Source organism: Antechinus flavipes, chromosome 3 (assembly GCF_016432865.1).
Source record: "Antechinus flavipes isolate AdamAnt ecotype Samford, QLD, Australia chromosome 3, AdamAnt_v2, whole genome shotgun sequence".
NCBI classification, from domain to species: Eukaryota; Metazoa; Chordata; class Mammalia; order Dasyuromorphia; family Dasyuridae; genus Antechinus; species Antechinus flavipes.
Window position 1 is genome coordinate 495,152,952 of NC_067400.1, and position 20,399 is coordinate 495,173,350.

General features: G+C 35.3%; 2 protein-coding genes across 8 annotated transcripts in view; one reads left to right on the top strand and one right to left on the bottom strand.

Annotated features, from left to right (window-relative positions):
• Window positions 1-13,866, bottom strand: part of ANGPTL5 (angiopoietin like 5) — a 107,665-nt gene extending 93,799 nt beyond the window's left edge. For both annotated transcript variants that reach the window (XR_007952110.1, XM_051986859.1), the window contains exon 1: window positions 13,364-13,866. The gene's annotated coding sequence lies outside the window, so the exon portion shown is untranslated. The remainder of the gene's footprint in view (window positions 1-13,363) is intronic.
• Window positions 13,867-13,933: 67 nt separating this feature from the next.
• Window positions 13,934-20,399, top strand: part of CEP126 (centrosomal protein 126) — a 108,778-nt gene continuing 102,312 nt past the window's right edge. For 4 of the 6 annotated variants that reach the window (XR_007952109.1, XR_007952108.1, XM_051986855.1 and 1 more), the window contains exon 1: window positions 13,935-14,133. Coding sequence is in view for 4 of the 6 variants with exons in the window: in XM_051986855.1 (XP_051842815.1) it covers window positions 14,021-14,133 (113 nt within the window). In the remaining 2 variants the exon portion in view is untranslated. Of the gene's footprint in view, window positions 14,134-20,399 lie in introns of all 6 variants that reach the window. The other 2 variants (XM_051986857.1, XM_051986854.1) reach the window with 2 other exon arrangements.

Consider the following 20,399-nt stretch of genomic DNA (forward strand, 5'->3'; position numbering starts at 1 on the left):
CAGAGTCCTATTGGAGCAAACTATTAGGAGATATCAGTAGCCGCTAAAATAGAAATAGTCAATGACAATGGAAGTATTTACAATGACATAATCACCAAACTTCTAAGAGCAAACTTCTTATATTCCTCAAGAAGTGCTGCTTACAGAAGCAGCTATATGGCATAGTGGATAGAGCATTGGCCTTTAAGTCAAATATGGATTCAGACACTTAACACTTATTAGCTGTGTGACCCTAGGCAAGTCATTTAATCCTAACTGCCTTGCCAAAAAAAGAAGAAGAAAGAAGAAAGAAGAAGGAAGAAGAAGGAAGAAGAAGAAGAAGAAGAAGAAGAAGAAGAAGAAGGAAGAAGGAAGAAGGAAGAAGAAGAAGAAGGAAGGAGGAGGAGAAGGAGGAGGAGGAGGAAGAAGAAGGAAGAAGGAAGAAGAAGAAGAGGAAGAAGGAAGAAGAAGGAAGAAGGAAGAGGAGGAGGAGAAGGAAGAAGAAGAGGAAGAAGGAAGGAGGAGGAGGAAGAAGAAGAAGGAAGAAGGAGGAGGAGGAAGAAGAAGAAGAAGAAGGAAGAAGGAAGGAGGAGGAGAAGGAAGAGGAGGAGGAGGAGGAAGAAGAAGAAGGAAGAAGGAAGAGGAGGAAGAGGAGGAAGAGGAGGAAGAGGAGGAAGAGAAGACCACTTAATATGTTCCACATTTCTGTCTCACTAGGTTTATACTTTAAGCTTGAGCTCCCTATAATCCAGAAATCTTCTGTGCATAAGGGAAGAATGTGCCTACATTTTGAGGGAGATAAATAAATTTGTACCAGTTCTTTTTTCTTCCTTTTTTTAAATAATAGTTTTCAACATTTACCCTTGCAAAACCTTGTATTCCAAATTTTTTCTCCCTCCCTTCCCTCTATCCCCTCCCCTAGACAACAAGTAATCTAATATATGTTAAACATGTGCAATTCTTCTATGCACATTTATCATGCTACATAAGAAAAATCCTATCAAAAAGGAAAGGGAAAATAGCAATCAAACACAACAAAAAAGGTAAAATTACTATGTTATGATCCACATTCAGTTCCCATAGCTCTCTTTCTGGATTCAGAAGGCTCTATCACAGGTCTACAGGAATTGGCCTGAATCACCTCATTGTTGAAAAGAGCCCCAACCATCAGAGTTGATCATCATATAATCTCATTGCTGTGTACAATATTCTCTTGGTTCTACTCACTACATTTAGCATCAGTTCATGTAATTCTCTCCAGGTCTTTCTAAAATCATCCTGCTGATTATTTCTTAAATTGCATTATTTCTTAATGCAATAAAGAATATGGCATTACATTTATATATCAAAACTTATTCAGTCATTCCCCATCCGATGGGCATCTATTCAGTTTCCAATTCCTTGCCACTACAAAAAAAAAGGCTGCTACAACCATGAGCCTTTTCCATTTTTTATTATCTCTTTGGGATACAGACCTCATAGAGACACTGCTGGATCAAAGGGTATGCATAGTTTGATAATTCTCTGGGCATAGTTCCAAATTGCTCTCCAGAATGGTAGGATCTGTTAACAATTCCACCAACAATGTATTAGTGTCCCAGTTTTCCCACATCTCCTCCAACATTTATCATTATCTTTTCCTGTCATCTTACCAATCTGAGAGGTGTATATGTGTGTATCAACCCTTCTTGCTATACTGTATTTCTTAGCAAATCTATTTTCTAAAAGCCAAAGTTTTTGCTTATTGATAGGAAACATTCAGGCAAAGACTCAGGAACAGAAATATTAAAACCACAATCCCTCAGACTTGCCCCCTAGGACCATAAGAGTAATATTTAAATGCCTTTTAGTAACCTGTAAATGCTAATGCCCAGTTAGGGAAAGTAGCCACAGAAAAAGATGCTAAACCTTTCTATATAAAAACATGGTTCCTGCTTATTCTTTCTACTTTTTCTTATTCACCTTACCATTCCTGTTCCCTCAGGCAATGGCTATCTAAACAACTTATGGATCACTGAAGCTAAATTTTAATAAGCTGTTCTACAAAATTTTTCTTGTAATTATAGCCTAAAAATAGGAGAGTAACACCCATCATATTCCCAAAGTACCCTTGATTACAGGAGAATAGGCTTAGCAGCTTAGCTGTTCTCTTGTAATCTTTTTAAAAATTAAAATAAGAGGGGGGGGGAGGGGAGGGGGAACCAAGACAAGACATACGTGTCTATCTAAACTCTTTCTTACCCTCAGACTACTTCTTTTATGAAAGGACTCCAAATTAGTACTTGACTATCAAAACCCACAAATGGGACCTGGCCACACCCACCCAACAATTGGAGTGACTCAGCAAGAACTCAGAGCAATCACGGAGCCTAGTGCAGCCATTGTTGGCCCACTGCCATTTCACTGATTAACAGAGGAAGAAGTAAATTGGCTAAATAGTCCCATTTTAGAAAAACAAATAGAACAAGCTATTAATCAACTCCCTAAGAAAAAATCCCTAGGACAAGATGGATTTACATGTGAATTCTACCAAACATTTAAAGAACAATTAACTCCAATGCTATATAAACTACATGAAAAAATAGGGATTGAAGGAGTCCTACCAAATTCCTTTTATGACACAGACATGGTACTGATACCTAAATCAGGTAGGTTGAAAACAGAGAAAGAAAATTTTAGACCAATCTCCCTAATGAATATTGATGCTAAAATCTTAAATAAAATATTAGCAAAAAGATTACAGAAAATCATCCCCAGGATAATACACCATGACCAAGTAGAATTTATGCCAGGAATGCAGGGCTGATTCAATATTAGGAAAACTATTAGCATAATTGACTATATCAATAACCAAATTAACAAAAACCATATGATCATCTCAATAGATGCAGAAAAAGCATTTGATAAAATCCAACATCCATTCCTATTTAAAAAAAAACACTTGAGAGTATTCTCAATAAGATCAGGGATGAAACAAGGTTGCCCATTATCGCCATCACTATTCAATATTGTATTAGAAATGCTAGCTTTGGCAATAAGAATTGAGAAAGAGATTAAAGGAATTAGAGTAGGTAATGAGGAAACCAAATCATCACTTTGCAAAGGATATGATAATATACTTAATGAATCCCAGAGATTCTACTAAAAAGCTATTAGAAATAATCCACAACTTTAGCAAAGTTGCAGGATACAAAATAAACCCACATAAATCCTCAGCATTTTTATACATCACCAACAAAATCCAACAGCAAGAGATACAAAGAGAAATTCCATTTAAAATAGCCACTGAGAGTATAAAATATTTGAGTATCTATCTGCCAAAGGAAAGTCAGGAACTATATGAGCAAAACTACAAAACACTTTCCACACAAAGTCAGATCTAAACAATTGGAAAAATATTAAGTGCTCTGGGATAGGCCGAGTGAATATAATAAAGATGACAATACTATCTAAGCTAATCTATTTATTTAGTGCTATACCATTCAGACTCTCAAGAAACTATTTTAATGACCTAGAAAAAATAACAACAAAATTCATATGGAAGAATAAAAGGTCAAGAATTTCAAGGAAACTAATGAAAAATAAATCAAATAAAAGTAGCCTAGCTGTACGATATCTACAGCTATATATAAATTAGCAGTCATCAAAACCATTTGGTATTGGCTAAGAAATAGACTAATTGATCAATGGAATAGGTTAGGTTCACAGGACAAAATAGTCAATAACTATAGCAATATAGTGTTTGACAAACCCAAAGATCCCAACTTTTGGGATAAGAATTCATTATTTTACAAAAACTGCTGGGAAAACTGGAAATTAGTATGGCAGAAACTAGACGTGGACCCATACTTAACATCGTACACCAAGATAAGATCAAAATGGGCTCATGATTTAGGCATAAAAAACGAGATTATAAATAAATTAGAAGAACATAGGATAGTTTACTTCTCACATTTGTAGAGGAGGAAGGAATTTGTGACCAAAGAAGAACTAGAGATCATTATTGATCACAAAATAGAAAATTTTGATTATATCAAGTTAAAAAGCTTTTGTACAAACAAAACTAATACAGACAAGATTAGAAGGGAAGCAATAAATTACCAAACATTTTTACAGTTAAGGGTTCTGATAAAGTCCTCATTTCAAAAATATATAGAAAACTGACTCTAATTTATAAGAAATCAAGCCATTCTCCAATTGATAAATGGTCAAAGGATATGAACAGATAATCTTCAGATGATGAGATTGAAACTATTTCTACTCATATGAAAGAATGTTCCAAATTACTATTGATCAGAGAAATGCAAATTAAGATAACTCTGAGATAACCATTATACATCTGTCAGATTGGTTAGGATGACAGGAAAAGGTAATGCTGAATGTTGAAGGGGATGCAGGAAAATTGGGGCATTGACGCATTGCTGGTGGAGTTGTAAATGGATCCAACCATTCTGGAGAGCAATTTGGAACTATGCTCAAAAAGTTATCAAACTGCGCATACCCTTTGATCCAGCAGTGTTTACTACTGGGCTTATATCCCAAAGAGATATTAAAGAAGGGAAAGGGACCCACATGTGCAAAAACGTTTGTGGCAGCCCTTTTTGTAGTGGCTAGAAACTGGAAATTGAATGGATGCTCATCAATTGGAAAATGGCTGGATAAATTGTTATAGAATATTATTGTTCTGTAAGAAATGACCAGCAGGATGAATACAGAGAGGCTTAGAGAGACTTACATGAACTGATGCTAAGGGAAATGAGCAGAACCAGGAGATCATTATACACTTAAACAACAATACTATATGAGGATCAATTCTGATGGAAGTGGATATCTTCAGCAATGAGAAGATCCAATTCAATTCCAATTGATCAATGATGAACAAAACCCAGAGAAAGAATGCTGGAAAATGAATGTGGACTGCTTGCATTTTTCTTTTTCTTCCCAGGTTCTTTTTACTTTTCTAAATCTGGTTTTTCTTATGCAACAAGACAACTGTATAAACATGTCCACATATATTTTATTTAAGATATACTTTAATATGTTTAACATGTATGAAACTACCTGACATCTAGGAGAGGGAGTGGAGGGAAGAAAGGGAAAAGTTGGAACAGAAGTGATTGCAAATGACAATGTTGAAAAATTACCCATGCATATATTTGGTCAATAAAAAAGGTATAATAAAAAAATTAAAATAAAGGTAGGAAAGGTTCTTCTGTTTGGTAACTTACCATATAGGTTTACCAAATCCACTGAATATTTATCCATATTTAATCAATCTTTGTTATGATTTATAGTATAACTATACCCCTCCAAGCATTTACCAACCATCAATGATGGATCAATTAACCAGCGTTTATTAAACACCTCTTCTATGCTAGGTACTGTTTTAAGTGCTGAAGACAGATACAGTCACATATATATACAAGAATAAACATAAAGGGAATAATATAAGGAAGGCAAACAAGATAATTTGAAAGAGAGTATTAGCCGTTTAGGGCATCAGAAAAGGCTTCACAGAGTACAAGTGTTTGAGTTATATCTTGAAAGAGAGAGATTGTATGAGCTAGAAGTGATGAAAAATACATTCCAGACACAGAGGGTGGCAAATACAAAGGCAGGAGATGGAATGTCAAATGTGAAGAACAGAGGAAAGGCCAATATGGCTGGATCACTGAGAAAAGTGGGAAGCATAAGGTACAATGAGACTAAAAAGATAGATTGGGGCAAGACTGTATAGGTCTATAGAAGAGTTTATAGTAAATTAAACAGAGGAGTGATACAGCTAAATATGAACTGAATGAAAATCATCTGAGCAGCAATGTGAAAGATTCACTAAGGTTGGAAAACACTTGAAATGGAAAGGACAATTAAGAGGCCATTGAAGTAATCTAGGTGAGAGACAGAGGTATACTCCTGTTTACCAATCAGCTATCCAAAAAAATAAAAAGTCTGCATGGCATACTTTTAAGATTAAATTAAATTATTAACATTTTTTTCATCATTTTCTTAAGTCCCAATTTGTAACATTTGCTGATTTCTGAGGTGTTAATGCTCATATTGAAAATTTAACAACTGGATCTTAAGCACTAGCACTAGCCAGAGCTGGCTCCAACATATTCCTGGAAGAGCTGCTATGGGTCTAAGATTAACTGGTAGCAACATAACTGGTGGCTATGAGGAGAGAGAAGGGGCCAGATGCAAGGAGTGTTATGAAGACAGAAATGTCAATGGATTAGATACAGGGGTAAGAGAGAATGAAAAATTGAGAAAAGTACCGAGGTTATCAATCTGAGAGATTAGAAGTTGCCCTGAATAGGCAAAATGAATGCTGGGCATCTTCAACTCATTAGCATATAATGATAGCAATTTCCAATACCATATGGATTTATAAGATGACAATAACTATTGGACCTAAATCTCAGGAATATTAGTTTTACAGATGACAGATATCAAAACATTTTAATACCAACCTTGCCTTGCTTTTCAGTATAGACTTGGTTCATCTAGTTTGTGCCCTGCCCTTATACTCTGATATGAATTACCCTTTTTTCCCAGGTATTTGCACATGTGTCAGACTCAATTCTGAACAGTTTATAAAAGTAAGTCTAATATGTATCTAAGGTTCATATGCATCTTTTAATCAAATAGTTCAAAAAATAAGTCAGAACCACTGGTCTAAAGACTCATAAGGAATGCTGGCCAAAGTGGAATGTAAACCTCTCACAAATGAAATTCTGATGAGATAAAAATGAATTATTCTGATCAGGAAGAAAGGAAGCTTTTGAATAATATTGCTATAATGTATAAGGAAATTACAAACTTGATTTGTAAAAAATATATACTGAAGATAAAGGCAAGACTAGATAATTGAAGAAGAACATAGTACAGTGAGACAGTCCTAGAAAAAGATATCAGAAGCGCTAAAATAATGAATATTAAAGATCATAAAAATGGGACAAGAGAAAAATTAAAGCTGTTCTGGATGAATATAATGATGACAAATTATTGTCTACTATAGCTAAATACTCTGTTTGAAAAATGAAAGAACTATTTGAACCATATCGTTGATTTAATTTTCCTTTGCCAAGAATAATCTGTTGATTTTAATTTTTTTTGGTGTTTGGGTTGTTTGGGGTTTTGTTGTTGTTAGTTTTTTTTTTAATAGTTAAGAGAATTGTTCCCACGATTAGTGAAAAGTTGGTAATAAAGGAATTACATATCTCTTCAGTGTCAACAGACTTCAACATAAATCCCAGAGTATTAAATGTCACTCTTAATGATTTTTTTTTAAATTGAGACCAGAAAAAATATTGAAGGGCTGGAAATGGTCAAATACTGTCACAGTTTTCAATAAATAGAAGACAAGTTTTCTTAAGCTTGAAGCTATAGATTTTCATGTCAATTCCTGACAAAATTCTAAAATGATTACAGAGAAATTTTATAGTCATTTATAGTGAGAAGGTATGATCACTAAGATTTAGCAGAATATCATTAAGCCAAATTCACCTGATTTCATTATTTTTTGACTACTAAACAAACCACAATTATATACCATTTATACCTCAGTTGCAGCAAAGCATTTGATAAAAATTCTCATCTTATCCTTATGAACAAATAGGAAAATAGATTTAAATGATAATTCAATTATGTGGATTTAGAATGGATTAAATAATTGGAAAGAATATTGACTAATATATTTATTCTGTCATCCTACATCAGTTATTCTTCCCAGTTTCTTTGTCATGAACAACTTAAATAAAATCATCTATTCCTTCATTGAGGCAATTGGATAGAGAGCTGGCCAGGAGACCAGAGTTCAAATTCTGTCTTGGACACATCCTAATTTTGTGGCCCTGAGCAAATCACTTAATTTATCAATTTTCTAGGCAACTCTCTAAGGCTATAAATTGAAGAGAAGGTGTCAAACTCCCCTAGTAGGAGTTTCTTCATCCAGGAGATCCCTATATCCAATCATTTTGTCAGTGACAGGAATACATATTCCAGACACTGACAAAATTATTGGAAAAATAGGACAAAGGATATAGTTATGAGGCACCCTGATATATCTTTTTATTTCTGCTAAAAAATGGGATTATTCTTTAAGTAGGAAAACTGGTCTTTAAGTAGTGATTATTAGCCCCTGAAGTTTAAAATGAAAAGTACTTAATTAGTACTTGGATCAAGTTATTTATATATTTTATAATTGTTAACCATTTGTGCTATTTAATATGGAGCTTTTCCTTAATAGAAAAAGCATAGGTAATCAGATTTTCTATTGAATATCAATTTTATATTATCTACACCTGAAGTAAGCTTAACTTACCTATTTATTTAGCCAAGACCACGTTGAAATAACTGACATGGTGCCTGAAAGAAAATAATCAATTCCATCCGGGTGAATTTAATACAGCCAAACTGTTCAATGATTACGAGTATATTTTGTATATTGCATATAATGTCAGATTTTTTTTAATGTTATTTAATTTGTGGTACTTTTTCTTTCATATTTTATTTCTTTCATACTTTTAAAAACATTTTGTTATAAAGAGTATTTTTCTGGAACAGGATAAGTGGAAGAAGGCTGTGTGAATTTAGGTGCTATAAAAATAAAGGACAATATTTTTTAAATGTCACACCTAGATTCAAGGCAATTCCAATAGACTTGTGATGGAAAGTATCATCCACATCCAGAGAAAGAACTATGGAAACTGGACATGGATCATAGCACAGTATTTTCATCTTTTTATTTTTGTTGTTGACTTGGGTTTTTTTCTTTTCTTGTTTTTTTTTTCTTTTTGATTTGATTTTTCTTGCACAGTGTGAGGAATATGGAAATATGCTTAGAAGAATTGCAACTGTTTAAACTATATCAGATCATTTGCTGTACTGAAGAAAAGGGAGAGAGAGAAAAGGGAGAGAAATTTAGAATACAAAATTTTGCAAGAATGAATGTTAAAAACAATTTTTCCATGTATTTGGAGAAAAAGAACACTATTAAAATCAAAAAAAACAAAATAAAATGTCATCCTTCAGGGATATATACTTCCCCCTAACAAAAAAAAAAAAAAAAAGTCATCACAGAAAGAGATGTATGTGTTATAATGGAAGGTGTATTCATTGTCTGTAGAGTCTATAGGATCTGAGCATGATTCATAATTTTGTTATTTTTCTACAAGTTACAGAATTTTCCTTTGCTCATTTCTATATCTGTAAAATGCTCATTTCTACAAGCTCCTAAGATGTCCTGTAGCTCTAGAACTATGATCTTTTAATAACTCTTGATTTTAGTGACATAAACCAATCACCTTGAAACGTGATCAAATCACATATTTTGATAATTTTATAATCAGTAATTGTCCATGCAATAATTGGCCACTCATTTTTTTAATTAGACCTATGATTTCAATGGTACAGGGAATGTTGACTGATTTGATCAATCAGTTTAAAGCATTAGATACTTGCCTACTGAGTGGTAGAGTAACTTTCCCTGGGTTACACTACTAGTGTGTGTGAGAAGCAGAATTTGAAACCAAGTGTTCTGGAATCCAAAGCCAGCTTTCTATCTAAGTACATGCTACTTCCTATATCACTGCTTTCTTATTTGTATTTGAACTAGGGCAGCTTCACAAGAAGATTTCAAGGACAAAAGACAGCTATAAAACATTTTTAGAAGAAAAATGTCACATGAAAACATTTCTCTCTGAAAATATCGCCAGTCTAAATATCAAGAGATTTTAGTTCTAATTCCAGCTCTTGAATTTATCCTTTAAAGAAAAAGAACATAATATTTAACAATAACTTACTATTGCTTGGCACAAGGAGCTTAGAAACACTAGATCTCTCCTTTTCACTGTTCTACTGTACCCAGTGAGACTCAGTGATATTCAGTGGGAGGAGTCTGATCTCTGAAAAGCAATTTCTGTCTTTTTGTTTGTTTTTGGTTTCATTGTCTCTATCTTTTTCTGCCTCAGCCTTAGAACCACAGGGAAAACTCCTTAATTCTTATATTCACTTAAAGGTGTGTGTTAGAGGAGGGGGAGAGAAAATAGAAGATACTTGATGCAAAATAAAAATCAGATATAAAACAACTATTTATTTCTCCCACATAAAAGTGTATATTAACAAAAAAGAAGCTTCAGGAATAACTTTAACTACTTTTAAGTTCTCTGAGGAGATTTAGACTTAAACATCAAAAAATAAAGTATTATGTGGGAATGCTAAATCAGCATTTCACATTTCACCTCATCTCTATCCAAATAATTCCCTCTAGGCCCTTGTCTTCTGGTAAGCCTGATAGGTTTGTGATGATCCTCTCCAATTTGTAAACTCATTCTGCCAATCAGCTTCAACTAAAGAACCCAGAAGCTACCCTTTTAACAAGGCTTCCTAAAAGTTGCACTATTTCAAAATCACTATTTAGTCACCTATGCTCAAATTTAAAGAAACTCAAAGCAGAAAAAGACAACCAGTGGCCCAAGATCGAAGTTCAGCTCTGCTATGGGACTTGAAGACACTAAAAAGTTGCTGGCTTAAGGAGAAAAGTGCTGTCCCTGTCCCAGTGCTCATAGGAAACTCAGGGGAGAAAACATGTACATAAATAAGTATATATAAAATAAATACAATTGTAAGCAAATACTGTGTCAAATCCTAGAATTTCAAGATAGCTGGGCAATACCTATTTTTCTAAACAAATATATTTTTAAATAGTGAGCACATTATAACTGTAATACTGCTACATGAAAAATGATAGAATAGCATTGTTTCCAACTCTCACTAAACAAAAATTTATTATTAACTAAAGAGTTGACATTGTAGACAGACAATGATACTTAAAATCAGGAAAACATGAATCCAAATCCCACCTCGGACATCTCCTTGCTGTGTTACCATGGTCACATTGCTTAATTTATCTCAAAGTTCATTTCGTCTCTTGTAAAATAAGATTAACAATGGCATTCATCTCCAAGGCTATTTTTCCCTATTATATATAAAAATGATTTTTAACATTGTTTTTTAAAAACTTTGAATTCCAGATTCTCTCCCTTCCTTACTCCCCACAACCCCTCATTAAGAAGGCAAAAAAATAAAAAAGTCATTATGCAAAATATTTCCATATTACACATGTTGCCAAAGAAAACAGACCAAAACAAACAACAATCTCAAGAAAAATTAAGTAAAAAAAAAGGCTTCCATTAATATTCAGACACCATCAGTTCTTTTTTTAGGAATGGATAGCATTCTTCATCATAACTCCTGCAGTTATCTTGGATCATTGTATTGCTGGGGATAGCTGTCATTCACAGATAATAATTTTACAATATTGTTACTTTGTAGACAATACATTTCACACTTTGCATCAGTTCATGTAAATCCATGTTTTTTCTGAGTGCACCCTGCTCATCATTTCTTATAAATGCCTAAATATTCTAAAACCATAGCAACTCCATTTTCTTTCACAATGTCAAAATTTGAGAATTGGAAAGGACCTTGGGATCATCAGTCCAAACAAAAGGAATCACCAACTGTAACATATCTGACAGGTGCTGGAGAACTGAGATTCCCATCTAATAGCTCTTAAGGTAGCTTATTCTTAACTTTGGACAACCTTAATTCTTAAAAAATTTTTCTCCCCCAGACTTCAGGCATAAATTTGCTTCTTTACAATTTCCACATACTACTTGTGGTTCTGCCTCTGGGGTCTAAGAACAAATCCATCCCCTTCTCCACAAGTTAGTCCTTCAGATATCTGAGAATAGATATTATGTCCTTTCTGAGCCTTCTCTATGCCAAACATCTTACAAATCCTCATGATAATCCTTTTCCATTTTTTTAATAAATTATCTCGTATTGTACTTTTTGTCAAACCATTTCATGTGAGACCAAATGACAGCAATAGTAAGAGTAGAGAATAGTGAGAAGAGCCTTGCTTTGTTGAGCAATTCACCTTTGGGATGTTATCTTTTAAAATTAGGAAATTCTACTAAATAACAAGGTCTTTTCAAGCTCTAAGTCAGATTTCCATCAACTCCCTTCAGGTTCTAAAGACAAAGATCGGTATGACACTCAGTTTTTCCCTAGACAATTAACTTATTATGTCTATTTTCTATCCCCTTGACATGCTACACATAGGAAGGCAGTGTTTGTTTATTTAGGCCCAATGATTTCATCAGTGTAGAAATTATCTCTACCAATGTATATCAGAACTTTGATACTTATAATCTTAAAAAGTTACCTCGGAGCAACGGGTGGGTAAGTGTAACTAACTATTCAGAGCTATACATCTAGAATCTTCTAAGCCAGCACTTGAAGCCAGATCTTCCCAACTCGAAAACTAGCCCTTCTTTCACTGTACCCAGGTTCTTAAACAATGGTCCTAGACCCTTTTTTGGAGGCCTTATAACTGAATATGCGGGTTGCAAAATTATGATTATCTGCAAATTTTGATTTGTATACCTATTTTACATAATCACCTAACTGTGTGTCATGTAAAAATTTCTCAGGGGAAAAGAGATTTCGAATGGAAAAAGTTCCAGAAGCCTTGCACTATATATCACGCTGCCTATGGTTTTTTTTTTTTTTTAATCTAAATCTATAAAAGATTAAATGTGATACTTTTAAAATGCCAGCATCTTGGGAATATTCCACTTAGTCATCGCATTCCTTTTTTTTTTTTTTTTTGGGGGGGGGTGGCGTGGGGGAGGAGGCATTTCAAATTATTTCAACTGAAAACAATATTCATTACTTCAACTCTCAAACTGTGTGAACTGACAGGTACTTTTTACTTGTGGGTGAATAATCTTTATTTGGTCTGTGTATTCTGGTTCTAATCTGGAAATTGTTAGCAAGAAAACTGGCTGAAAACCAACTTGAATATGCCATTATGATGGATCCAACAAATGCTTTTAGACCCCCACCCTCCCCATGGATATTCACTGTTGTAGCTATCAAGCAGATGGCTCAAAATGCCATTTTAAATTTGTCATATTATTAGCTCTTTCTATGACTTTCTCCTTATAATAGTCTCATCTTTAAAAACAAAACAAAGCACCTCCATGCCAAGACCAACGGCCTGAGAGAATCGGCGTTTCAAAGGGCGAAGGCAGTAACCATCACAACCCTGTGACACTAAATGTGGTAATAGGGTGCGGACACTAGATGAAGTTGGCTAGTGACTGTGGTAAAGGCAGGAACCACAGAGGTCTAGAGCTGGAAGGGAATGGTCCGCTTCAGCAAGGATCTGTGAGGGAGGGGGGATATTTCTGAATGGCTGAAAACCCAAACCATGGCCCCTCTGCCCGTCAGGGTACCAGAAAAGAAGTTCAAATGTAGTGGCTAAAGTGGGAAACCGAGTGAAGAGTGTGGGGTGGAGATCGGAAGACTTTACCACCCATCCACATCTTTCGTCAGGAAGAACCGAGTATTCCTCTAAGAGCAGGAAGGCCCAACTCCGTCACAGAGGCCGCTTCTCTAGGACGTTCTCTGTTCTACCCCAAAATTCCCTCGACGCCCCGCTCTGCGGCCCGCGGGAGCCCCGCGAGGCCAAACCGGCGTCTCGGATTGGCCGCTGTCTCGGTCGCGGACCCGCCCCCTTCCCCCGAGGTGTTCGGTGTCCTCGCTCCCCTCCAACCCTCCCCCCACCCCCGAACTGGGCTCCCCCAGCTCTTGCTCCCTAGTTTCCGTTGCGAGGGTAGCGGCGTCTGTTGGTTGTCAAGATGGCGGCGGCGGCAGAGTCGGCGGGGCTGCTGCTGCTGCCGCTGCCAGGCGGGGTCGCCGCCGCCGCTGCTGCTGCAGTCGCTGTCATCGCCACCGCCGCTGACACCACCTGCAGAATCGCTGCGCGGGAGCAGGGGCTGGCGCGGCCCACCCTGCAGCACTCGTAACTCGAGGCCTCGGGGATCTAGGGAGTGGGGGAGAGGAAGGGAGGGGAGGGGTAGGGAGGGTTAGGGTGGGGGGCGGGAACGCGGGAGGAGGGCACCGCGCAGCTGACATGAGGGAAGCGTCTGGGGGTCAGCAGAGAGTCGAGGCGGCTCTGGGCTGAGAGATGCTGACGGGCCGGTCTGGAGCCAGGAGCCCAACCCGGGGATCAGGCACTGCGCCTGCCTCCCCGGGCCCCCACTGGAGAAGCAACTTTACCCAAGGGAACAACTTATATCAGTATCCTTCCTTGGCATGCAGCTTCTGAAAGGGTGATGGGTGATAATCAGTTCTGTGATTCTGAATGAATGATGACCATGTCCAAGACTTAGCTCCCCCTCCCCTCCACATCGACCTCTGCTTGTACTTGTATCATTAATGTCTGATTCGGGATTGTCGTTGCCCAGTCTATCCTTGAAAATAAGGTCTATGCTCGAATTAGTTTTTAAGGCAGATTCTTCCTTTGCCGGGCTACCTTATTCTCATTTATTCCGAGGTTTATTTGTTTGTTTTTGTCATTTTTTTTTTGTGCATTTTAAAATCCTTTAGTCTCAGAAGTACATTTCTTGGCGTTCCCCCCTTCCCCCCCCCCCCATGTGTCACAAAGTGACTGAATCTTTTAATTATTGATAACTGAAACCTACAGGTAATGCCAGTACCGGATTTTGTCAACTTGACATTTCCTTTCACTTGACTTTTTCACCAAAATGTGATGAAAAGATTTCTTCAGAACTCATTTTTTTTCACCTATGTCCACAAACTGTCTCATTGACAAAAGAGAGCTACAAGAGATTTGGGTAACTCACAAAGTGAGTAATTTACTTGAAACAAGTGAAAATTTAGAGTCATGGGGGAATGAATGAATTAAAATATAGAGACATTTATACATACATGCACACTTACTATTTCATAATATGGTGTTCTGGTAAATTGTGTGTGGTATGGAAACAGTAAAATATCAACTATGCTTATTCCTTTAAAAGATATTATTTATGATAAGCCTTGGATTTTCAAAGTGATAAATGATGAATATACTATGTAATATTTTTACAAGTATCAATTACTTTTATTTGTCCCAAACTTTAATTTCTTCTGGTATTTCTGCTGGAAACAGTTCTGAGGATGCATAGTAACAACTTTCTTTTTATTTACATCTTAGAAAATTATCTGAGACATTGGGAATTTGGTGGATGGTCATACAATAGTTTGTCAGAGGCACGCCCTTAACCCATATCTTTCTGACCTTAAAACCTGCTTGCTATGATTACCTCTGAGGTGCCCTAGTATAAATCATACCTGAACAAGAATCCCCCCAATCTCCAGAAGACCTCTGCTGTTGGAAACCTTCTACTTGCCAGATTGGGAAAGGCTATGGACCCCTTTTCACAAGAATGTTTTTAAATGCATAAAATCAAATACATAGAATCACAAGGAAACAATTTTGATGAAATATTTATCAAAACTTAAAAAAAAAAAAAAACCTGATGAGTAGCTTGCACTATGCTGATAAACTGGGTTCCATCACCCTACTGGCTATTTTTATTCTGTTCTTTCTGATCCAAAAATCATTCTCTCAGCATAAATGGAAGCAAAATAAAAATTAAGATCCTGCTTTCTCTCCATTGTGATCCCACCTTACAGTAGTTTCTTAAAAGAATATTAAGTAAAAGAGGCAAATTGTTAAAAGTGCTTTTCTCCTCTTAAATTGGAATCAGTTATTCTACTAGAGCCCTTTCACAGAAATAATTTTGAGACTCCCTCTAGGGGCCTTGACTTGGAAATGCAGTTGATTATTCAAGTCAGCAGTAAATTTACCATCATTTATTTTAAATTTTAAGTTCCCCTGCAGCAAATATCAGCTACAACAGTTTCCCAGACTTCTATTTTTATGTAATCCTTTGAGAAAGCCATTCAGTATGAAGGTTCCTATCTAAAACTTGAATAACACATATGTATCTGAAATTTATAATTATTTTATGTGATATATTTAATATAGTATATTTCTATATAAGTATTCTAAAAAATGAAAAGGCATTAGTTAAATTTAATAATAGTGTAAACTTCTTTCTTTCTCTAACAATGAAAACTTGCTTCCTTTTCCCCTTCTATATGTATACATAAATAATTATATATGACTAAACATAATGTATTCATAAACATAAAGCAATCGATACTTTTTTCTTTTTTCTTTTTTTTTTTAATAACTTTTTATTGATAGAACTCATGCCAGGGTAATTTTTTACAGCATTATCCCTTGCATTCACTTCTGTTCCGATTTTTCCCCTCCCTCCCTCCACCCCTTCCCCCTGATGGCAAGCAATCCTTTACATGTTGAATAGGTTACAGTATATCCTGGATACAATATATGTGTGCAGAACCAAACAGTTTTCTTGTTGCACAGGGAGAATTGAATTCAGAAAGTATAAATAATCCGGGAAGAAAAACAAAAATGCAAGCAGTTTATATTCATCTCCCAGTGTTCTTTCTTTGGGTGTCGCAAGCAATCAATACTTTTTTAAAAATTTGTTTTTTCAATTAACATTTTTCTCCCTGAATACTTATCTCCACACACGCCAGTCATTAAAAATGAAAAGGAAAGAAAAAAACTCTTGTAAGAAATATATATAGTTAATCAAAAACAAATGCCATATTTACTGTTTAAAAAATGTCTCATTCTGCACTTTAAATTTAATTCATCTCTCTTCCCAGGTAGGAGGATAATGTTATTTATCATTAGTATTCTGGCATCATATGATGTTGGTCATTGCACTAATCAGTTCTTAAATCTTAAAAAGTTGTTTATCTTTACAATGTTTTCATTATATATAAATTGTTCTCCTGGTCCTGCTTACTCTGAATTGACACATGACTTCCAAGGTTTCTCTGAAACCATCTCTTTCATCATTTCTTATGACTCAATGATGTTCTATCATATTAATAAAACAATTTGTCCAGTCATTCCACAAGTTATAGGTACCATAAATTTACATTTCAGTGTTCCTACAAGAACTATTACAAAAAATTTTTGTTCATGTATATCCTTTTCTTTACTCTCTTTAAAGTTTAGAATTAGTAGCAATATCACTGGATCAAAAGATATGCACAGTTTAGTAATTTTAATTGATTTCCAGAATGCCAGGATCAATTATAGTTCTGTCAGCAGTACATGAATGTACCTAACCTTCCCCCAGAAAATTTTTTATTTTACATTTTTTGGTCAACTGCCAATCTGAAGAATGTGAAGTGGAACCTCTGAGTTGCTTTAGCTTGCATTAGATGTCTTCCTTTGGAAATAGTCTGTAATATCTTTTGAACTTATCAATTGGAAAATGGGTCTTAATTTTATAAATTTTAATAAGTTCCTTATTTGTCTTAGAAATATGTTTATCAGAAAAACTTTCTACAAAGATTTATTTTCTAATGATCTGTTCCCCTTCTTCTAGCTGTACAAAATCTATGGTCTCTTTTTAAAAAAAACTTTTTTTAAACAAACAAAAACCCACTTCCCCCCCCCTTCCTTCTAGTATTCCTCCCCCAAATTAATAAAGGAAAAAAAAAACTTGTAACAAATATGCCTAAGCAGCTAGGTGCCAGAGTGGAGTGAGAGACTTGGAGTCAGGAAGACCTGGGTTTAAATAAAGTCTCAAACACTCAATAACTTTTTTGATCCTGGGCAAGTCACTTAGCCCTTTTTATATCAGTTTCCTAGTCTATAAAATGAGCTGGAGAAGAAAATGGCAAACTACTTAAATAATTTTGCTGAGAAAACTTCAAATATGGCCCTGAAAAATTGGACATGATTGAAGTATCTAAACAACAAATACATGTAAATCAAGCAAAACAATGGTCATATCTAAAAAGACATATGTCTTAATTTTCAACTTGATTCCATCACTACTCTCTCAAGAGGAAGGTCCTATGTTTCATCCCAAGCCCTTGGATTCATTACTAGTCATTGTGTTGATCAAAGTTTTTGCTACCCATTTAAAAGAAGAGAGTGATTAAAGGGGAGTGTTATCAGCTTCAGTGTTCTAATTTGGTGCCATCTGTTCCTTCTCACCTTTTTTTTTCTTCCAAAACCCAAGTATAAATTCTTTCTATCTTTCCTTTTAAATCCCTCTTCAGTACCCATACTCCATAGTTAGAATTTGTTTGCTTAGGACTATAACTTCCTGTTATCTGTCCTCTTTCTTACTCTTCTCCCTCCCTTATCCCTTTTCTCTTCTATTTCCTTACTGAATGAAATGTATTTCTGTATTCCATTTGTTTGCATTATTCTTCTTCACTTCTTTGACCAGTTTTCTACTTGCACTCTATAATTATGAGATAATTTCCTCTTTCCTTCCTTTCTCTTTTAAACCCCTAATGTATATTCCTTTCATCCTATATTTCCTGTCTGCTTTTAAGATAATCAAAATATTTTTAAACTACTCATACACTTTATTTTATTATACTCTTTTCTGTGATCCTTGATGATGACAGTTGACAGAGAAGACTCATGTATATCTCCCCAAATTAGAATATAAATAGCTCATCCTTCTTTAGTCCTTTATAATTTTTTGCTCATATTTACCTTTTTATGGTTTTCGTGGTTCCTAGGTATATACTTTACAATTTCTGCTTAGCTCCAATCTTTTCATTAGAAATGCTTGGATTTTCTCTATTTCATTAAAGATCCATTTTTTCCCTTGCTGGATATTTTGCTGGGTGAGTTATTTTTGATTGTAAGTCTATATCCTTTGCTTTCTTTGTATATCATCTTCCAAAGTATCTACTCATTTTTGCTAGTGGCTATTAAATGGATCTTGTTTGTAGCTTAAATTCTTGCTTTCCAGTTGCTTGCAGTATTATTTTTTTCCTTGACCTAGAAGCTCAGCATTTTGATTGCATTGTTCCAAGGAATGTTCCTTTTAGATTTTCTTTAAGGAAGCAATCAGTAGATTCTTTTTCTTTTCATTTTGTTCTTTGGTTCTAAGAAATCTACACAGTTTTCTTTTATGATTTCCTAAAATATTGTGTCCAAGCTCTTTTGTTGGTCTTGGATTTCAGGTAGTTCAATTATTCTAAAAATAATTTCTCCTCAATCTCATTTCTAAGTCAGTTGTTTTTGTTCGAAAGTGCCTATCATACATTTTTCCCCAGTTTTTTTTTTGTTTGTTTGTTTAAATATTTCTTGTTGTATCTTGGTGGCATTTACTTTTATTTGGTTCATTTTAATTTTCAAGGATTCTCTTGGTTAGGTAAGGTGCAGTACCTCTTTTCTAAACTGATATTTCTCTTTCCACTTCTTCCTTCTATAGCTCTCATTTCTTTTCATTTTTTATCCTAGAACTCCCATTTCTTTTCCATTTGTTTTCTCTACATTTTTCTTTCATGAAAATCATTTTTTAAAACTCGTTTTTATCACTTCCAGGAATTCTAATTGTACCCAAGCTATTTTTTCCTTTTTTTGTTGTTTTTAGATATTTTAGAGTTTTTTTTCCCCTAGGTTTGTGTTTGAAATTCCACATTGCCTTAATTTTTCTTACTAGTCAGATTTTTTTTCTTTGCTACTTTTTTCCAGTCTTCTTTCCTAACCAGGGATTTGATGTTAAAATTAAGCTCTATTTACTTCTAGAGAGAATGGGTAGGCCATTTTGACCCTGTTTAATGTATTCTTGGATCTTTATATTGTTTTCTCAGGGTTGTATTACTTGGAAACAGCTTAGGCTAGGAACCTGCCAGTTTTTCAGTGTGCTCAGAATGGTCTGATCCAGAAGTCTTAAGTGTGGTATTCCTGGTCTTGAGCTAGGCAAGTTACTGACCTTTGTTTGAATCTGAGCACCACTTCTGGATTCAGCCACCTCTAGCAATCTGGAAAGCTCTGTAGGTCCAGAGTAACCAAACTACAGGCTCTCCCCTTTGATCTTCACTTCCTGATTATTTTGTAGGCTTCAGACAGATCTGAGTGCTGGATTTGTGTTTCACTCCTAAAACTAGTCACACAGTTGTTTCTTGTTTCTGTGGTTGCTATTCTTTCAGTATACAGCTTAGGGCTTCTGAGATTTCCTAGCCTTAAACCATTTCCCCTAGCTATGATATATAATATCTATATATCAAGAATCTGTGACTTAGCACTGCACAAATGGGTAACACACCTGCCACTGAGTACCTGTTCCTAGTCTCCACACAAAGTTAAGAACTTTCTCCTGCCATAATGCACAATTATGCTAGAAGTTACCATAAGCACCTACCTAGACCTTTTTCCTAAAGGAAACCTCAAGAAACCTGGATTCTAATGAAGAAAATACAACATAAGAAATAGGTCCAGTGAACACTTAGGCATAGCTTCAGGTGTCCATAATTATTTTAAGCAGGGTTGCTGCTACTCATGGAGCAATCTCTAGTACATCAGACTCCAGTTGATCAACATACTTTGGGCTTACTATGTGTCAGTCACTGTCCTTGGTCCTGGGAATGCCAGTATAAAAGTGAGATAGTGCAGGCCGTTGCTTAACTTATTTTTT